The sequence below is a fragment of the Aspergillus campestris genome, assembly GCF_002847485.1.
Source record: "Aspergillus campestris IBT 28561 chromosome Unknown P168scaffold_2, whole genome shotgun sequence".
NCBI lineage: Eukaryota > Fungi > Ascomycota > Eurotiomycetes > Eurotiales > Aspergillaceae > Aspergillus > Aspergillus campestris.
In genome coordinates this window covers 951,784-968,263 of record NW_020194337.1, presented here as the reverse complement: position 1 = coordinate 968,263, position 16,480 = coordinate 951,784, and the positions used below count along the sequence as shown (strand labels likewise).

Below are 16,480 nucleotides of genomic sequence, written 5' to 3'. Positions count from 1 at the left end.
AATTTGACCGATCTAGAGCTTCGCAGCCGCTTCCTCGATGTCAAACTCGGTCGTACACAAGAGAAAAGTATCCTTCAAAGCCTAAAGCACGAATTAGCACCGCGTTACTCGCCCCAAAACGAGAAAAAAGAGCCAAGAAAAAGAAGAAATACCTGTAATCGATGGCGGGCATTAACAGCCTGATAATCCTCCCCAGCAAGCATATCACAAAAATGGCGAATAGACGGATAATGCACGATAGAGATCTCATTCCACCACTCCTCACTCGGTCTATCCAGTCGGCCACGCGAATCCACGGACGATTGATCTCGCGGGGGAACGACATTCCCCACCAGCTTTGCAGCGCCGCCTCTCTTGCGCGCGACGGGCACGAACGCCTTCCCATACTCCGCGTAGCTCTTTTTGCCGTCGGGGTGGTTGAAATGGAGGAGGTTGAGCATTGTGACTGGGCCCGGGTGGGTCTTAGGTAAGGTCTCCATGAAACGGAGGAGGTCCGGGGAGAGTTCCAGGTTCTGGGAGGAAGATGGCTGTGCGTCTTTGCTGGAGAGGAGAGCGTCGAGGGCGCCGGTGAGGGGCGGGGGAGCGGTGCGCTTTAGGGCTGCGTCGTTGGCGTCGTAGGTGGAGAGCAGACGCGATGGGATGCCGACATTGACGCGGTATTCGGCTTGGATGGCTGATTTGAGGGCGTTCGGGATGGGGGGCTCGCTTGAGTTTGGGGGAGACTGGATGAGGAGGAGGAGGTCCCAGTTGGAGGTGAGAGTGTTATTGTCGAGGATAGTTGGGGGGACAATGGTTTGGCGCGGGCGTGAAGCGACGATGATTTGGCGGTCGTGGTCGTTGCGGAGGGAGGAGATTAGTGAGGAGGGGGTCCAGGAGGGAGAGAGGGTGAGGAGGTGGAGGGTGCAGGGTGGCATGTTGATTGATTATTTGCAGATTATCTAGAAGTTATGCGAGGGGGGAAGAAGGAAGAAGAGGAAGTATAGAAAAGTAATATAGAAGAAGTAGAAGTAGGATATACTGAGGTGTGAATAGTTGTGCGGGGAAGCCGAATGGGGAAATACCGAGGTCCAGCACGGCTTCGGCTGATCTGGATCTTCAAGATCAAAACCATTACTGACACCAGCGCTGAATATTCTTCACAAACTCATCTACAATGTTACCAAAGCACTCTCCCAGCTGTTTTCGCATTGTCAGCGCCAGGTACAATTCTATAGCTGGGTAGACGCTTATAGATGAAGTCCCCAAGGTGAGACCCCGCATCATTATATTCATCAACAAACCAGGCCACTAATTCAAGGACAGCAATAGGGAATTATCTTCTGCAGGAGAATTAATAGCTTCGGAAAGAACATGTTTCCATCCGATACTAGTATCAACTATACATCTATTCAGACTCAGACCCATGTCGATGATCCTGGGTATATTACGGCACTCGGCCCGATATATGGATAAATGTGAAACAGCAGGAATTCTTCCGATCCAATTCAACATGAAACCATTTCCGTGACGATTTCGGTATAGGATACTGAACTTGAAACGTTGTATATTTATCCGGATTTACTTTGATATTTTGTCCACGGCATACATAACTATGGCATATAAAACCATGTCGCCAATCCACTCCGCCCAAGGCAGCGATAGCCAAGAAAACATACAAAAGCCGAGCAAGAAAGACAAGTCTAATAACGGATAGTTACGGAAGAAACAACAAAATGAAACCCATCTTCTTCCTCATCCCCGCCGTCCAAGCAGGCACCGTCATCTGGAACGGCATCTTCAACGAATCGTCCACCGTGGACCAACTCGACGAATGTACCAACTACCCCCTCCCTCTCTGTTAAGATAACCCTAGTCAAAATTGAACTAAAGAAAAAAGGGTCCTGGTCCAACCAAGTCGGCGCCTACCAATGGTACATCCACGGCAGCGAGAAAACAAACCACTACCTTGAGGTATCCCCGGATCTCAAGAACCCGGCGTCCAAGGATGGGAAGGGTATTCGCATGACAATTGTACTTCCATTCTCCTCCTCATGTCTCTTCTCCATGGGACGCAAACAGTACTAACATATCAATCCAGGATGAGACGGCCTCCTGGAATGGCCAAACAATGATGCGAACCGAGCTCATCCCCCAGACCACATCCGACCTGGGCTCCGGCACGCTCTTCTACCACTTCTCGCTGCAGACGCGCGAGAAGAACCCCCCGAACGCGAAGATCGAGCACCAGATTGCTTTCTTCGAGGTACCCTCCCCTCTCTTCTCTCATAGCCACCTACCAGTATCAAGAATATAGCACCTCTATACCATAGACACAGAGGACTCACAACTAACAAAATAAAAGAGCCACTTCACCGAACTCCAATTCGGCGGCAGCGAGCCCACCCTCCGCTGGATGGCCGGCGGCAAGTCCCACTGGGACACCGAGCTCAAGGCCGGGGTGTGGTACAACTTCGCGTACGAGATCGACTTCTCCGGGCAGACGGTCGCGCTGTGGGCGTCAGAGGGAGCGAAGCCGTTGGCGCGCGTGGGCGACGACGCGGTGGCCGCGTCGACAGAGACGAATTCGCAAGATTGGCACGTTGGGGAACTGAGGTTGGATAATGGGGCTGCTGGGGGTGGGGTGGAGGATTGGTTCTGGTCGGGGGTTTATGTTGAGAGTGGGGAGATTACCAAGGAGGTGTAGTCTTCCTTCTACTTCTTCTACGATTACTACTGGACTACTGTGTAGTTCCAATGGATTCCTTGAACCGTTGTATTTGTTTGTTCCGTCATAAGATAAATTATAGTCGTGATACATTATAAACATTTACCGCACGCAGTACCCGCCGTCAATGCAGATATCGGCGCCCGTCGTGTAGGTGCTAGCATCGCTAACCAGATACACATACGCACCCTTCAGCTCCTTCGCATCACCACTGCGACCCATAGGGATCATACTGTTCCACAGATCCTGAGTCTTCTGATCCACAAAGTCACTCAGCCCCGTATCGATATAACCCGGCGAGATAGAGTTGACACGAGCAAAGTCACGCCACTCGTTCGCCAACGAGCGCGCCATGTGGATACACCCGGCCTTAGCAACATTATAGCTCGTCTGCTCCTGCGGGAAGTTCACAATGTGCCCGGACATCGAAGCCGTAATAACCAGCGACCCAGTCCCACGCTTCTTAAAGTGCGGGCCGACCGCCTTAGCGCAGTGGAAGGTACCCGTCAGATCGGTCTGGATGACCTCCATCCAGTCCTCGACGGAGCCGTCGAGGATGCCCGAGTTGGCGGTCTTGCCGGCGTTGGCGATGAAGGCGTCGATCTGGCCGAACTCCTTGATGACGTCATCGACGAGTTTCTGCACGCTGTCGAAGTCGCCCACGTCGCACTTGTAGGCCTTGGCCTTGACGCCGTAGTCTTTGCTGATGTCTGCTGCGTTCTTCTCGCCGCCTTGCGGGCGCGAGGCGTAGGTGAGGGCGACGTTGGCGCCGACTTCGGCGCAGCCCCGGGCGGCTTCGATGCCCATGCCGCGGGGCCCGGAGGCGCCTGTGATGACGACTGTCTTGCCTTTTAGGCTGAAGAGGTCGAGGAGGTTGTTCTGGGGGGGATTCCTTGAGGCATGTTGGTGGATTGGTTGATTGGTGATTTGAGGAGAGGTAGATTCAGGAGAGGGTGGTGCTTCGGAGAATTGTAATTGAGGAAGTTGGTAAAGGAGGACTTCGATGAGAGTAGAAGTTTATGAGATTATTGAGTTACTGAGTGCAAAAAGACCGGACGAGTCGTGCATTCATATAGGACAGCTTCCGGTGACACCGGTCGTGATGATCTCATGGTGAGTCAGCCTATGATATCATCTACGGACGATTCTTGTTGGTGGTGATGAATTCCTCCCTGTTTGGCGGGGTTCCTTGTCAGGTCCCGCATCATGTCTTGTTGGCCGCGACCCATAGGGAATTCTGGGCACGGTCGATATCGATGACGACATGACCTACCTCCCATGGGTGCGGACCCAGGCACCATACTGTGGTTTCCTGAGATGTAGAGTAGATAGAATCCAGCCGGTGCAGCTGTCGCATCACCCGGCATACCCCTATACTTCGAATCGAAATTCAATTGAAATGGCCACGAGGGTAGTGAGCAGCGAGCTTCAGCCTAGCGGCTCCCGTGGCTTGACCAGAGTGCACACCAACGAATTCAATGATTCATTCCTAGGACGGTATGTTGTAGCGCCGATCACCTTGCCGATCACTACCCCGCCGATCAGGGAACTAACGCCGTAAAGTGTCAAAGCCTTCTTCCACCGCGATACCCACGTCGGCCAAGTCAGCTACAATGAGCTGCGCGATCGTCAGGATCTAGAAGTACACACCTGGCGCGGACCAGACGACCCCGATAATCCGTTCAACTGGGGCAACGGGTACAAGTGGACGTTGACGATCACGATATGTATAATGTATGTGCGATGGGTGGGCTCATTCATGACGAAATGCTAAATCTCATGCCACTTGCAGCTCCATTCTCACCGGTATCCCCGCCGGTTCGTACGGCGCGGGAAATGAATACATGGCGCAGCGCTTCCACGTCCAGAATGTGCCATTTCCCAATCTGGCGTGGGCCACGGCGTCATGGAACATGGGCGCCGCATTCTGGCCGCTAATCTTCGTGCCGTTGACCGAGTCGTCGGGTCGCATGCCGGGATACTTTGTGGCGTACTTTATCCTCGTGGTGTCCCTTTTCCCGTCCGCCTTTGCGCAGAACTTCGCCACGCTGGTGGTAACACGATTCTTCGGTGGTGGTGCGTCGTCCGTGGCGATCAACATTGTCGGAGGTAGTATCAGCGATGTCTGGCGCGGGGAGAAGGCACGTAGTATTCCCATGTCGCTGTTCGGACTGACCAGTGTCATCGGCATCGCGCTGGGTCCGTTCGTCGGGTCCGCCATCCAGGCAATCCACAAGAAAAGCCCCTGGCGCTGGATCTTCTACATCCAGATCATCTACAACGCAGCGCTAATCCCGGTGTTCTGGCTTCTGCTAAAGGAGACGCGAGAGGACGTCATCCTGTCGAAACGGGCCAAGAAGATCCGTAAGGAAACAGGACAGCCGGTATACGCGCGAGCTGAAATCAACCACCAGAGCGTATTGAAGCTCCTCCAAGTATCATTTGAGCGGCCCACCCGCATGCTCCTAACAGAGCCCGTGGTCGCCTTCTTCACGCTGTGGATCAGCTTCGCCTGGGGTATTCTCTTCCTGTTCTTTTCGAGCGTGGTGCAGACCTTCAGCCACAATTACGGGATGAACACTCTGCAAACTGGGATGATCCAGCTAGCGATCTCGGTAGGTGCTCTGATCGGCACGTTGATCAACCCACTGCAAGACTGGATCTACCTCCGAACAGCGCGTCACAATCCCGAAAAGCCCGGTCGGCCGATTCCCGAAGCCCGATTGTACACCTCTATCCCAGGGAGTTTGCTGTTCACGGGAGGACTGTTCTGGTATGGCTGGGCGAGTTTCCCGCATGTTCCCTGGATTGTGCCGACGATTGGGATCGCCGCCACGGGTCTGGGAATCTATTCCATCTACATGGCAGTCGTCAACTACTTGACGGATTCGTATGAGAAGTACGCCGCGTCGGCGTTGTCGGCCGCCTCGCTGGGCCGTAATACGTTCGGCGCCTTCCTGCCGCTGGCATCGTACCAGCTGTTCGATAATCTCGGGTATGGCTGGGCCGGGTCGCTGCTGGGATTCATCGGCGCGGCACTGTCGGTGGTGCCTATCGTGCTGGTGATCAAGGGGCCGGCCATCCGGGCACGAAGTCCGTTCATGCGTGAAGCTACCTTTGCAGACCCGGACAGCGATAAAGAGGATCTGCGGGAGAAGGAGGGCAACATTGACGGTGCGAATCGAATTTCGGGACCTGATGGGACGAACAGATTTAGCAATGCGTCTACTGCGAACGAGGGAGCCAACAGAGTGAGCAGTGAGGCTGCTAATGGTCCACATACCGCGCAAGAAGTTGTGTGAGAGAAGACAGAAGTATGGAGATTGACAGAAGAGACGACTAGAGGTTGGAATGAGCGATGAAGACAGAGAAAGAAGGTTAAATTGAAGATTAGTTGGAGGGGAAGCCTATACATGTGGATGATTACTCACTACCCCTGATGCTATGCTATTCTATGCCACGACAAGGGCCAGATGATACGATTTGATTGTCTTATGTACATACATGTTTCAAAGCCCTAAAGTGCTGTCAAATAAGGAAAGAACAACAAGAATTAAAGACAAGAATAGCAAGAATGAAAGCGAAGATCAACAAGCCCAAAGCAGAAGAGAAACAACCGGAATGAAAGAGAAGAAATGTATAACAAGGCAAGTAGTGCTTAAGATGCCTCTCAGAAAGTGAGGAAGATAGTTATCATCATCGAGGCGTGCACAAAGGAAGACACCCATACCAACACCCCACCTAGGGTACCTTCCCCCTCAGAGTCAGCTCAGTCTAACCGACCAGATATGCTGCTCATCATCAGGAAAAATGAGACCAAATATTGACCGTTAGCCAACTTCAGGGCCTGACAAGAAGTGGGCAGTAGCGCTCCTGCATCTTGTCGGACACTACACAACCCCACACCAACCATGGTCGCTCAGCGTACAAAAGAAGACTGGAGGCAATGCAGTATCCGGCCCTGCGGCCAGCCCTTCTCCTCTGAAAGTCTCTGGGGATTTGAATCACCATTGGGGAAGACACGGTCAATGAACTGAGAAAAGAACACAGAAAACAGCAATATAGTCACGGTACATGCGTTTATGTAAAGTGTCATGGGACGTACCTGGAGGGTCCAAACGAAAGTCGATATGGAGGCCAAGCCATCTCAGTCATCGTTGAATTGTCCCCCAGGATTTCGCAACCGCCTCAGAAATATCGAAGGTTTGACAGCGTAGCCCAGAACGGGCCGTGGATCGCTGTCGGTTATCGATGACTACCTCTCCATGTCCTGGAAGAGGAGGCTTCATCATGGGGAGTATTCAAGTGGAAGGAAAGGAGATTGTAAACAGGGGAATGTTTGCAAAGGGGTTTGAAATGGGATAACCAGTAGGCTTTGGAGAGAAAAGAAGAGAAGAAGAAGAGGAGGAGGGAGGGGGGAGGAGGGGATATTTATACCTGAGGAGGGGGGCGTGATCTGGAGGGTGAACGACCCAGATAGGAAGCCTATTGCAGTGAATTACAGAAGGGTGATCTAGTCGATTCTGCGATCTGATCCCAGTGATCTTGTTGATCCTGATCCAACATGGTAAAAGGTCTGTGATCTTGGGGATGACACGAGAGATCAGTGAATGACTCTGCAGTCCAGACTCTGTCATGTCCACCTAATTTGATGTCACTGCTAGTCCCAGTGACTACCACTATCCCGTCAGAAAGACATCAACATGCAGCCCACTATAATTGATACTGGAGACATGAAGTGGCGTATCAATCTGACAGTGATGGAGATGTTGCCAGCCCTAATCACGTGGTATCACATTGTACGCAGCGATGAGGCCTTTCCACACATTCAGACAGCCTAATAGAAGGTATATTTCTTATATCAATAGGAGATTACCTTGAAACTATTAGACTGGAAAGGCTATCATCACGCATTTTTCATTAGACGTCGTATATGGGGTTCTACAAGTCCTGATATTCGGTGCTCACCCTTCCATGGCCCACCTACAGGCAAGCTGGTTAAGAGAAGTTATCTCCATATTTGTTGACCAATATCCTTCAATTCTATGGGTATTTCTTTTCCAATATAGCAGCTCAAATAATCAGACAACGTCTATAATAATCATTCCACTTATTCCTATTCCTCCACTTCAGGCCCAGCAAGACAGGCCGCAAGTCCCCACCATCAAGTAACTTCCCGTTGCCAACTAACGGGATGTTTTATTTCCCTTTGAAGTACAGATAAACACACAAAGCGTATGTTGATCGCCGGTCGTTCGTTCGCCAGTAATCGAACAGAACAAGGGAGGTATGGATGCAGGAGTCGGAGAGAGACGTCACGTCGAAACCGGCGTATCCGACATCCATTTCCAAAGCGATGGGGGTCTGGTCGTCATGGAGAAGACTTGTAGTTGAAGGAGTAAAGAAGTATAGAGGACAATTTCAAGCCAGATGACTTCAACTATCGACGACACGCCCTTTTCCCCCTTCAATAAAACTCCTAACAGCCGAGGTATCGATTGATCAATTCCATCACCAATGCTCGGTGAATCGGCTACGTGTACATACCGCTGTAAGAACAGAATCGGGCATACGGCTGGACGGATGGTCTGCGAATGACGGGGCCAGGCTACTAGCAGTTTAGGGAGTAATGTTGTTGTGCAAGGAACAGCACAACAGGGCTTCTTTTCCCAGCGACCTCTCGATTAGTGGTGTGTATCCTATGCAGTCGAGTTCAGTCTGGCTTCGATGATGCAGTTGCGACCCCATGATCGGCGTGAGATGAGTTATTCCCTATGGACCACGTGAAGAATGTACTATACTAAGACGAATCATCCTAGAGTCGGCTGAGAACATGTCCCGTTAGGACGGCACCACTAGCGGCCATGATAAGGAGTCTAACTGGCAAGAGGGAATGCATTCTACTTATATTCCCCGGTGGAGGGTCTAGGGCAGAAAGTCCAGGAATTATGTGATCATGCTAAAAGTTTCTATCTCATGGGTCTCGTAGGTCGCGGTCAGACGTTCATTCCACCGACGACCAGTACACAAGGAAATATCGTTGATATATACATGTATATGAATCTATATGAAGGGCACTAAGAGCGCGCCAGCAAGCCCTCCGCTTCTTCGGTGGCGTCTCCATTTTCGGAGGCTTTCCCGGCCTGCGATCCTTTCAATCGCTCGGCCATCTCGAGAGCCTCCCGCCGTCCCTTGTCGGCGTTGCCCATCCAAATCAAAGGAATGGGCATGACGATCAGGATGGCGATGACGAAAAACCCCGATCGCACTTGACCCGTCGCATCGACGAGCATCCCGACGATCGCGGGGCCAAGGAAGGAACTCCCTTTGTCTGTGGCGGCGTACAGGGCATAAAACGCCGCCTCGCTGCCCGGTGGAATCAACAAGCCAAAGTACGACCGGCAGTACGACGACAGCCCGCCGCCTACGATCCCATGCACGATCGCGAGGGGATAAATTTCCCACGGCTGCTGCAGCCCGATCACGCCCCACCGCTTGAAAAGAGGAATATAAGCCAGCATTCCGTATAGCGGTATGACCTCGAACAACGCGATGCAGAGCATGATAGTCTGGTTGGATTTGAGACCGAAGCGACGGGACACCACGGGCCACAAGAACGCCCCCGCCATGCCGGATAGCGTGGCGGTAATGGATAAAAGCCCCACCAGGGTCGTGCTCAATTTTAGCTCCGTCCGCGCGAACAGGATCGCCGTGCCGGAAACGGTTGCTAAGGCGTCCGAGAGCATGAACCACGCCACCAGAAACATTAGCACCTCGCGCAGCTGCACGGCTACCTTGACGGTTTTCCACAGCGACCGCCAGGCAAATCCCATCAGTCGCAACCAGACGCGCCACCGGCTTCCTCCACGCGACGTGTCCAGGGGCGGGCCCGGTCGCGTGCGCAGCCAGCGACGGCTCACCATCGTGAACGAGAACCACCAAATTCCCACCAAGAGCAAAACGAGTCGCATCGGAAGGGTGCCCGAATATTTCGAGACGGACGTCTTTGACAGTGTCACAAGCAATGCGATGCCTAGGATTTGAACCAACACGGCGGCGCAATAGCCTAGTCCCACTCCTTTGGACGAGATCTTGGTCGATAGCTGCATCTCCGGCGTCATTCGCCCAGGGGGTGGGGAGCCCAGCCCTAATCCGGCTGCTGGAAGTGGGGCGGACTCGGCAGCGCCATCATCGAAGGAAGTCCGATCGCCCCCATCGGGGTCGAGGTCGTGTAGTTCCTCCGAGTCCTGCTCCTTCGACACGCTCTGAACGGACGAATCATGCGCGACTAGTACAGGAAGGTACGAGTTGAGCACCACGAAAGATGACCCCAAGCAAGTCACACCCACAACAACTAGAATCGCGGCGAGCGCAAACACCGGGGGTGCCATGAAGACGAACAGCATACTCGAGATGGACCCGACCACCCCGAAGGTGACCAGGAGCATTTTCCGGTTACTTTCTGTGGAGGAAAATTCCGTCAATGTCGACGGCCAACCAGCATTCCAGGCGGTGATATAGCATACCGTAGTCCGCTAGTGCGCTGAACGAGATCAAGGTCAGGGCCTGGACCAGGACCGCGAGGGAGAACGTGTACATGGCGAAGCTGGCCGTATTGATCCGCAGGCCCAGAAACCCTACCACACACTGCTCATCGCTCGTGCCATCCCGTCGCAGCATGGCCGGGGCGCTTCCCTTTCCGTCCGAGGGCGAGCCCGGGCCGACACAGGGCAGAAGGCTCGACTGCAAAGTGCCGCTCTCCCGGGCCAATTGCTCCAAGGTGATGGGGAGGAACGATCCTAGTGGACCACGAATGTCAAAACCAAATCCCAATCTAGTATAGCACGTCGCGTGGACTTACCAACGCCACAGACCGCAAATACTTCGGCCGCAATCCCATAAGCGTACCATCCGAGAATCTCGCGCCGGCTGGTCGGCGCGGTATCTTCGCCGGGATAGCGAGGAGGCCGCTGACGGTCGTCCTCGGGTTGCGAGGACGGCGAAGGGGGTGTATAAGCCATTGGGGGGGTAGAGAGAGTAAAGGAGAAAGGAGGGAAAGGAAGAGAAGAAGAAGAGAGTGGAGAGGAGGAAGATCGAAAAACCAACAGCGTACCGCTCACTATGGGATTGGGGGAACCAAGGCAGGAAGGCACAATCGGCATCGCACGGATGTACCTTGAGTGGGGCAAGAGATGTGGAGGCCTCAGGCTGTCCAATCATCTTTGGTGTTCGTTGGAGAAATTATGCAGGGACCGACGTCATTGGCTAACAGTTCTATGCTGCTTACGTGAGCTGTGCTGTTCATTAATGGGGATTCGTCAGCTGTTCTACATCACCTGACCGGCTGACGCGGGCAGTGGGATGCTTGGCGTTATTGACACCTGAGGAAGCAGCGGTCATCTACAGCATACTACAAAATCAAGAATATCTTCGACTTCTGGTTGATCAGGCATGCTTTCGCTGGGTGTTCTCAGGATGTAACGGATATTACAGATGTAGCTGCTTTTTTATTACTTATTATCTTTTTACTGTTACTTATTCTTTTTCTTCACAGGATGGGTCTCTAATAATCTAGACAAACGACCAAACTCTACTATATATAGCAATGATTGTATGTATAGACCATTGTACTGTGCAGCGCACACTGCAATATAGTAGAAGATTCTTTATTAACATCTTAGATTCATTGTATATGATAGTCAGAAGTCTATGTTATCTTATAATTATTCATAGATAGAGAGATAATATTCTTATTCTATATCAAAAAGAACGGTTTTGTAGTAGCATCAATTGCTACATTTGATGCCCGTATCTATAGAGTAACCCTGCGCCATACTACTACACAAATTTGCTCTACCACACAGCAATAGTCTTAGACCGTAATTCAATGACTCTGAGACAGAACAGTTTTTTTCTGATAGAAGGGAAGTACAAAAGGAAGGGAAATCAATCAAAGCAATTGGTTTGCTGTGCAACTGAGGTGTGTGAGGACAAAGTCTTGGTATACAACTACAAGATGCCCGGTTTCGGGCCGGTTCAGGCCTCGCTTGTCCATTGATTGTTGTTCTGATTTCCCCCACTCTCTCTTTCACTTCTCCTCTCTTTTTCTTCTCCCTGGGTTCTATCTCTTCACATACGCGTCTTTCTAGACCAAATACACATCGGGACACACACTGTGACAATTGTGCTTTGGTGAATTGTCTCCCCGCTCATCATCCTCATCACCCTGCCCCGGTTGGGGTTGACCATCATGTTCATCGTTCTTGTCTATCTGCAGTACTTCCTCGGAAGACTGCTGTACCGCATTCGTGGCCATGACAACAGACTGATCGACAAAAGCCTGGCGTTCCTTTATCTCCCGCAGCCAAACATGATACTGGAGGCGCCCGAGTGCGGCATAACCGGGTCTGCCATGTTGGCCCTGCATACATGCCTCGCGGAAGATGGAATAGGCAGATTCCCAAAACTATGCTGGTCTTCTCCCCTGGTCGATATTCCCGTCAAGGAGTACATCCTCCTCTGCGAAGATCCCGACCCTCCAATCCCCTCCATGGTCATCAACCATGGTCTCTTCTACGGCATTCCGCCTTCCACCAATATGGCTCTCCACAGTGATGTTCAACCGGACGGAGACACCAAGAACAGAATGACCATGTCGGGATGGAGATACGTTCCAAACATCATGAAAAAACCATACCTTGGCCCGGCACCTCCTCTCGGCCATGGCACCCATCGATACGTCTTCACCATTATCGCCCTGAACGAGCCACTCGAGTTCGACCACCCCGACCAAGTCAAACAGAAGCAGATCCGGGATGGTATCATGGGAAGGGTAATTGGATGGGGTCAGTGGACCGGTACCTTCGCCCGTCCGTGGCCATAGGATCCGCGACGATCGAACAGGTAATCTCACACTCCGGCTACTGCGATTACAGCGCGGGATACCGGCCTCGGACCAAGGCAACAAACATTTGCGTGGAGGTATCCTCCCAATCATGTAACACTAGAGACTTCACTTCCTTCTATTGTATTCTTTACACCCTTGCGTGATGACAACGGATCTCTATTCAATTTGAAACCACCGTCCTTCTTATAACCCCTATCTAGACCAGAGTATACTAGGCGATCGAAATCTCGGTACGTGCTCAAGTTACTTGCTTCGTTAGCCTCTCTCAACGCCTGGATGGCTAATGGACTTACTCGTCTCAACGTCAATCTGCTCCATAAAGATGGCGAACCGGTGGATGGTAGACTCGACGGAAGCCTCGCACGCACGAAGACCCGCCGCTCCCGCCCGTTGAGGCTGCCCGGAATCTTTCGAGAGTGATCGGAGAATATCTTGCAGTGCTTGCAGGATTTCCAGAAGCTTCACCGAATTGCGGCCCAGTAACGTGCGGATCAACATTCCGGCCTCGCCTTCGTCTAGCTCCATCTGACCCAGCTGCACCTTGCTCCGCAGGCAGATAAATTGCGGCAATGGCTGGTCAAAGGTCAGAACGTTCGGGTCGAATAGCGCGTTTTTGCGAGTGATACCGTACGCGAGACAGACCGCTTCAAAAAGGGAGAGACACTGTTCGGCCAGTGCTGGAAGAGTGGGGAATGCGGTTTGGGGGCTTTGTCGACAATTCTTGCACTTGAGCATCACATCACCCTGGTTATAGACCCTTTGAACCAGATCGAGGATCGTCCCCATCTCCACGACCCTGTGAACGCTGCGAATCTCCGTCATAGTCTGCAATGTGTCCATGGAGCAACGACAACCGCCCTCTCCCTCCATCGCGGCCGGAAGAAAATTCAGCAAGATATGATCGAGTAGTCTATTTGGCAAGGGAGTGTTTGCCTCTCGTTGAAAAAACTCCTGATACATGGTAGTCGCAGCCATCTCAAGACCAAACCACATCTCCAAGTGCACTCCTGACTGTAACTGCCCAACGACCACCACCACCATTTCGGGAAATGACCAAGTGCCTCTCCAACCAGGAAGTCCTCATCGCCAGCCCGAGTCACAGGGATGAAAGCCCACGGGTGTTGCGACAGTTCCCTCCAATCAGCGTACGATGACCTGTGATGCGACCGAAAGGGCAAACTTCAAAACAGCCTCACATTTTCTTATTTTCAGGGCATCCTTTTGTTCGCTGTTATCTCCCTATCAGGTCCTGCCATCGTGGAACACGTATGTCTGCAGACCCGCTCTAGGGTCGCACAGCCATCGACGCCGGGAACGTCAGTGCGTGGATGCGACCCCGCGATGGAATGGAATCCAATACCTATACGGATACATCAAGGGGAGCTGAGGTCTACAAAATTGCCTCTCTTTCCGAAGGGGTGCCAAAAACACGCAGCAAGAGGGAAAAGAGGGAAACGAAGTGACATTGAAAAGAGAGACGAAAAGAACAAGGAATAAAAAGGAAAAATAAACGATTTTTGAACAGAAGCGACGAGGTGCGACATTCCAGAGTAGCGAAGAGCTGTTCTAAATATACTTTGCTTTTGTTTTTCTTTTTTCGTTGTTTTACTTCATCGGCTGGTTATACAGATACAAAATCAGCAGTCAACGCTCTTTCATGAACTGAAAATATCATCACATGAACTCATTCAGACAAAAAAATGTGGCAAACCCCAACCAAAATTTGACAAAGTCTCTACGCATGGACCCACTACCGCCTGGTCAGCATTTTCATCTTCATCATAATAAGCTGCAGCCGTCGGTCCGTCTCCATCATCATGATCAATCTCCCCCGTGACGCAGAAATAGCCAAAAGCTCCTGGGTACAGGAGCGGATTCTCCGGACGATAGCAAGAAGCCCAGACAGTCTGGTGTGCAAGACCTGTTTGACAAAGAAGAATTTCTCATCGGACGGCACGCAGAAGCCCCCAACTACCAGCGGACAGGAGTCAATGTGCGCTTTGAAGTGAAAGGCCCCGGCTTTGAACCGTCGGCTATCCGTACTGGTAGATATGTCTTGCCGGTAGCTGGTCAAGAGCTGCTCCGAATATTCCGGGAACAGCCCCTCCAGCCGACCGCTCTCGACTGAGATAATCGCCTCCAGGGTCGTTATGAGGCTGTCGATACTGACAACCACCACCATAAGAAGGTTGACCCTCGTCTTGGAGCAAACGGCGCATTGGAGAATTGTATCGGACAATTGTTGTAGGCGTCGCTGGCAGTTCAGGACCGAATCGATTGTTATAGATGGCCCGGTGCGCGAGGCACACATGTTGACGCGCATGAGTTCTCCAATGGTCTGTTCGTGACACTGACACTGATTCTGCCGTGGGATGGCGTCAAACGGCCCGGCACTATTCTTCATCTCCTCGGAAGTGAAACTAGTATACTCTCCCTGTCGCGCGGGGATCTTGCCGTGGCCCAGAACACCCGTGTAATCCGTCGCCATGGCGTGTCGCGATGAGAGGTTTTCCATGGAAGAAGACAGTGACTGCGACCACTCAAACAGATCCCTTTCCACGTTCTCAGGATATACGGATAGGGGGCCATTGGCGCCTTGCGATGGTCCTTCACTGGGACTCAAAAAGCCCGCCTGCGGTGCGTAATAGCCTACTGGCGGCTGGCCTTGGGCGTCGGAGGGAGTATCTTGGTAGTTGCGGACTGGAGTGGCTAGGTCTTTCAACCCGGCTGAAAATGTAGCAAACGTGATGTCTAGCTTTGGACTGCTGACGCCAAAGGTGTCAAGGAGGCTGGGTTCTTGGGTCGAGTCGGGTATCGGATGGGGAGCAAAGTCTTGCAGCCACGTATCGGAAGAGAAATCAATGGGCTCGGGAACTGGATGTTTGTCAACACGCCAACTTAACAGGGGTTCTGTAATATGCAATAGAGTTGAAGAAAAAAAAGATCAAAGAAAGGAAAAAGAAGGAAAAGACGAACCTACAAACGAGGGCTCTCTATCACCTTCCATCAAGGACCGTTGCAAGCCAGCATCATCCCCGGACAAGGTCCCAAAAGCCCCATCATCGAAGGGAATCTTATCAAAGGTGATGCTGGCACCATCGTCCAAGAAAGAATCTTCGCTCAGCTTCTCTTGAGACTGCTCCTCTTTGACCTTCTTTTTCTTGGGGTACCGGATTCTCTTGATGGGCTGATGTCTGCCACGTTCACCAGGTTGCTGATCCATAAGACTCTGTAGGCCGTCTCTTTTCTTCGCTGGTCTGCCTAGTCGACGAGACATGCTGTAAACACACTCGAAATTGTTCTTCTGGCACCTGCGGCACGAGGGCTTATCATGGCTACAACGGATCTTAGCCTGCTGGCAAGCATTACACGTCGAGCGCCTTTTAACACTTTTCGTCTGGGGGTCGGGGGACAACTTGGCGACTCTGTCTCGGTTCATTGTGGATTCAGTCACCAGATAACAGCAGTGAAGAGGGTCCTGTCGGAGGGGTGCATGCTGTCTCCCCAGCGGCGATAGATTTGTATTTGAGCATTCTACAAGGAACCCCCAATAGCCCATATACCACGGGAGAAAGTATCCCATGAGGGATTGTGACAAAAATTCTATTCCACTACGACCTTGATGCACCCTCAACCACAATCAACACGAACATGCTTTTTTGGGGGGGGGCGGCAGCCGAGGTTATACATGGTTGTCCGGTCGTCGGGTTACATGGGGTTTGTTTTTCGTTCCACAGGCAGTTGTTGGCCAGTTCGCTGCAAAAGGCGTTATGTCTAGATCTGGTCGTGATGAACCGGTAACTGTCACAGCCTGGATGCATCGAGCCCCCTCATACCGGCCATAGTTGGGAGCTGTACGACGCGCGCAA

General features: G+C 52.0%; 8 protein-coding genes across 8 annotated transcripts; 3 read left to right on the top strand and 5 right to left on the bottom strand.

The window, feature by feature from the left end:
• Window positions 1-12: 12 nt before the first annotated feature.
• On the bottom strand, window positions 13-945 carry P168DRAFT_338158 (uncharacterized protein; the record flags this gene model as incomplete). Its single annotated transcript, XM_024841759.1, has 2 exons — window positions 153-945; window positions 13-81 (listed from the first exon to the last, which is right to left on the bottom strand). Exons 1-2 carry the CDS (start codon window positions 912-914, stop codon window positions 13-15), a joined length of 831 nt encoding a protein of 276 aa, XP_024695822.1. The 5' UTR covers window positions 915-945.
• Window positions 946-1,712: 767 nt separating this feature from the next.
• P168DRAFT_302190 (glycoside hydrolase family 131 protein) lies at window positions 1,713-2,683 on the top strand (the record flags this gene model as incomplete). Its single annotated transcript, XM_024838630.1, has 4 exons — window positions 1,713-1,812; window positions 1,877-2,010; window positions 2,078-2,242; window positions 2,342-2,683. 4 exons carry the CDS (start codon window positions 1,713-1,715, stop codon window positions 2,681-2,683), a joined length of 741 nt encoding a protein of 246 aa, XP_024695821.1.
• A 123-nt stretch (window positions 2,684-2,806) lies between these two features.
• Window positions 2,807-3,909, bottom strand: P168DRAFT_295155 (SDR family oxidoreductase; the record flags this gene model as incomplete). The annotated part of the gene is made up of 2 exons (XM_024838015.1): window positions 2,807-3,596; window positions 3,848-3,909. The coding sequence occupies 2 exons, from the start codon at window positions 3,907-3,909 to the stop codon at window positions 2,807-2,809; spliced, it is 852 nt and encodes a 283-aa protein (XP_024695820.1).
• On the top strand, window positions 3,669-6,107 carry P168DRAFT_91532 (putative MFS multidrug transporter). The gene is made up of 3 exons (XM_024842213.1): window positions 3,669-4,201; window positions 4,268-4,438; window positions 4,497-6,107. Exons 1-3 carry the CDS (start codon window positions 3,969-3,971, stop codon window positions 6,004-6,006), a joined length of 1,914 nt encoding a protein of 637 aa, XP_024695819.1. The 5' UTR covers window positions 3,669-3,968; the 3' UTR covers window positions 6,007-6,107.
• A 2,562-nt stretch (window positions 6,108-8,669) lies between these two features.
• On the bottom strand, window positions 8,670-10,803 carry P168DRAFT_287712 (MFS transporter). The gene is made up of 3 exons (XM_024836637.1): window positions 10,566-10,803; window positions 10,203-10,503; window positions 8,670-10,162 (listed from the first exon to the last, which is right to left on the bottom strand). The coding sequence occupies exons 1-3, from the start codon at window positions 10,723-10,725 to the stop codon at window positions 8,782-8,784; spliced, it is 1,842 nt and encodes a 613-aa protein (XP_024695818.1). The 5' UTR covers window positions 10,726-10,803; the 3' UTR covers window positions 8,670-8,781.
• Window positions 10,804-11,796: 993 nt separating this feature from the next.
• On the top strand, window positions 11,797-12,756 carry P168DRAFT_287711 (YbhB/YbcL family Raf kinase inhibitor-like protein). Its single transcript, XM_024836636.1, has one exon. It carries the CDS (start codon window positions 11,955-11,957, stop codon window positions 12,585-12,587), a length of 633 nt encoding a protein of 210 aa, XP_024695817.1. The 5' UTR covers window positions 11,797-11,954; the 3' UTR covers window positions 12,588-12,756.
• P168DRAFT_287710 (uncharacterized protein) lies at window positions 12,717-13,923 on the bottom strand. The gene is made up of 2 exons (XM_024836635.1): window positions 12,905-13,923; window positions 12,717-12,857 (listed from the first exon to the last, which is right to left on the bottom strand). The coding sequence occupies exons 1-2, from the start codon at window positions 13,449-13,451 to the stop codon at window positions 12,850-12,852; spliced, it is 555 nt and encodes a 184-aa protein (XP_024695816.1). The 5' UTR covers window positions 13,452-13,923; the 3' UTR covers window positions 12,717-12,849.
• A 438-nt stretch (window positions 13,924-14,361) lies between these two features.
• On the bottom strand, window positions 14,362-16,050 carry P168DRAFT_315735 (Zn(II)2Cys6 transcription factor domain-containing protein; the record flags this gene model as incomplete). Its single annotated transcript, XM_024839932.1, has 2 exons — window positions 14,362-15,485; window positions 15,588-16,050. The coding sequence occupies 2 exons, from the start codon at window positions 16,048-16,050 to the stop codon at window positions 14,362-14,364; spliced, it is 1,587 nt and encodes a 528-aa protein (XP_024695815.1).
• Window positions 16,051-16,480: the final 430 nt, after the last annotated feature.

Excerpts from the sequence above, each read along its gene's own strand:
- P168DRAFT_91532 (XM_024842213.1), top strand. The coding sequence starts at position 3,969 with ATGACCTACCTCCCATGGGTGCGGACCCAGGCACCATACTGTGGTTTC. Across the intron at positions 4,202-4,267 it reads AATGATTCATTCCTAGGACG|TGTCAAAGCCTTCTTCCACC; the intron begins GTATGTTGTAGC and ends AACGCCGTAAAG. Across the intron at positions 4,439-4,496 it reads ACGATCACGATATGTATAAT|CTCCATTCTCACCGGTATCC; the intron begins GTATGTGCGATG and ends TGCCACTTGCAG.
- P168DRAFT_287711 (XM_024836636.1), top strand. The coding sequence starts at position 11,955 with ATGTTCATCGTTCTTGTCTATCTGCAGTACTTCCTCGGAAGACTGCTG.
- P168DRAFT_287710 (XM_024836635.1), bottom strand. The coding sequence starts at position 13,451 with ATGGACACATTGCAGACTATGACGGAGATTCGCAGCGTTCACAGGGTC.
- P168DRAFT_287712 (XM_024836637.1), bottom strand. The coding sequence starts at position 10,725 with ATGGCTTATACACCCCCTTCGCCGTCCTCGCAACCCGAGGACGACCGT. Across the intron at positions 10,504-10,565 it reads ATTTGCGGTCTGTGGCGTTG|GATCGTTCCTCCCCATCACC; the intron begins GTAAGTCCACGC and ends GTGGTCCACTAG. Across the intron at positions 10,163-10,202 it reads TATCACCGCCTGGAATGCTG|TAACCGGAAAATGCTCCTGG; the intron begins GTTGGCCGTCGA and ends CTCCACAGAAAG.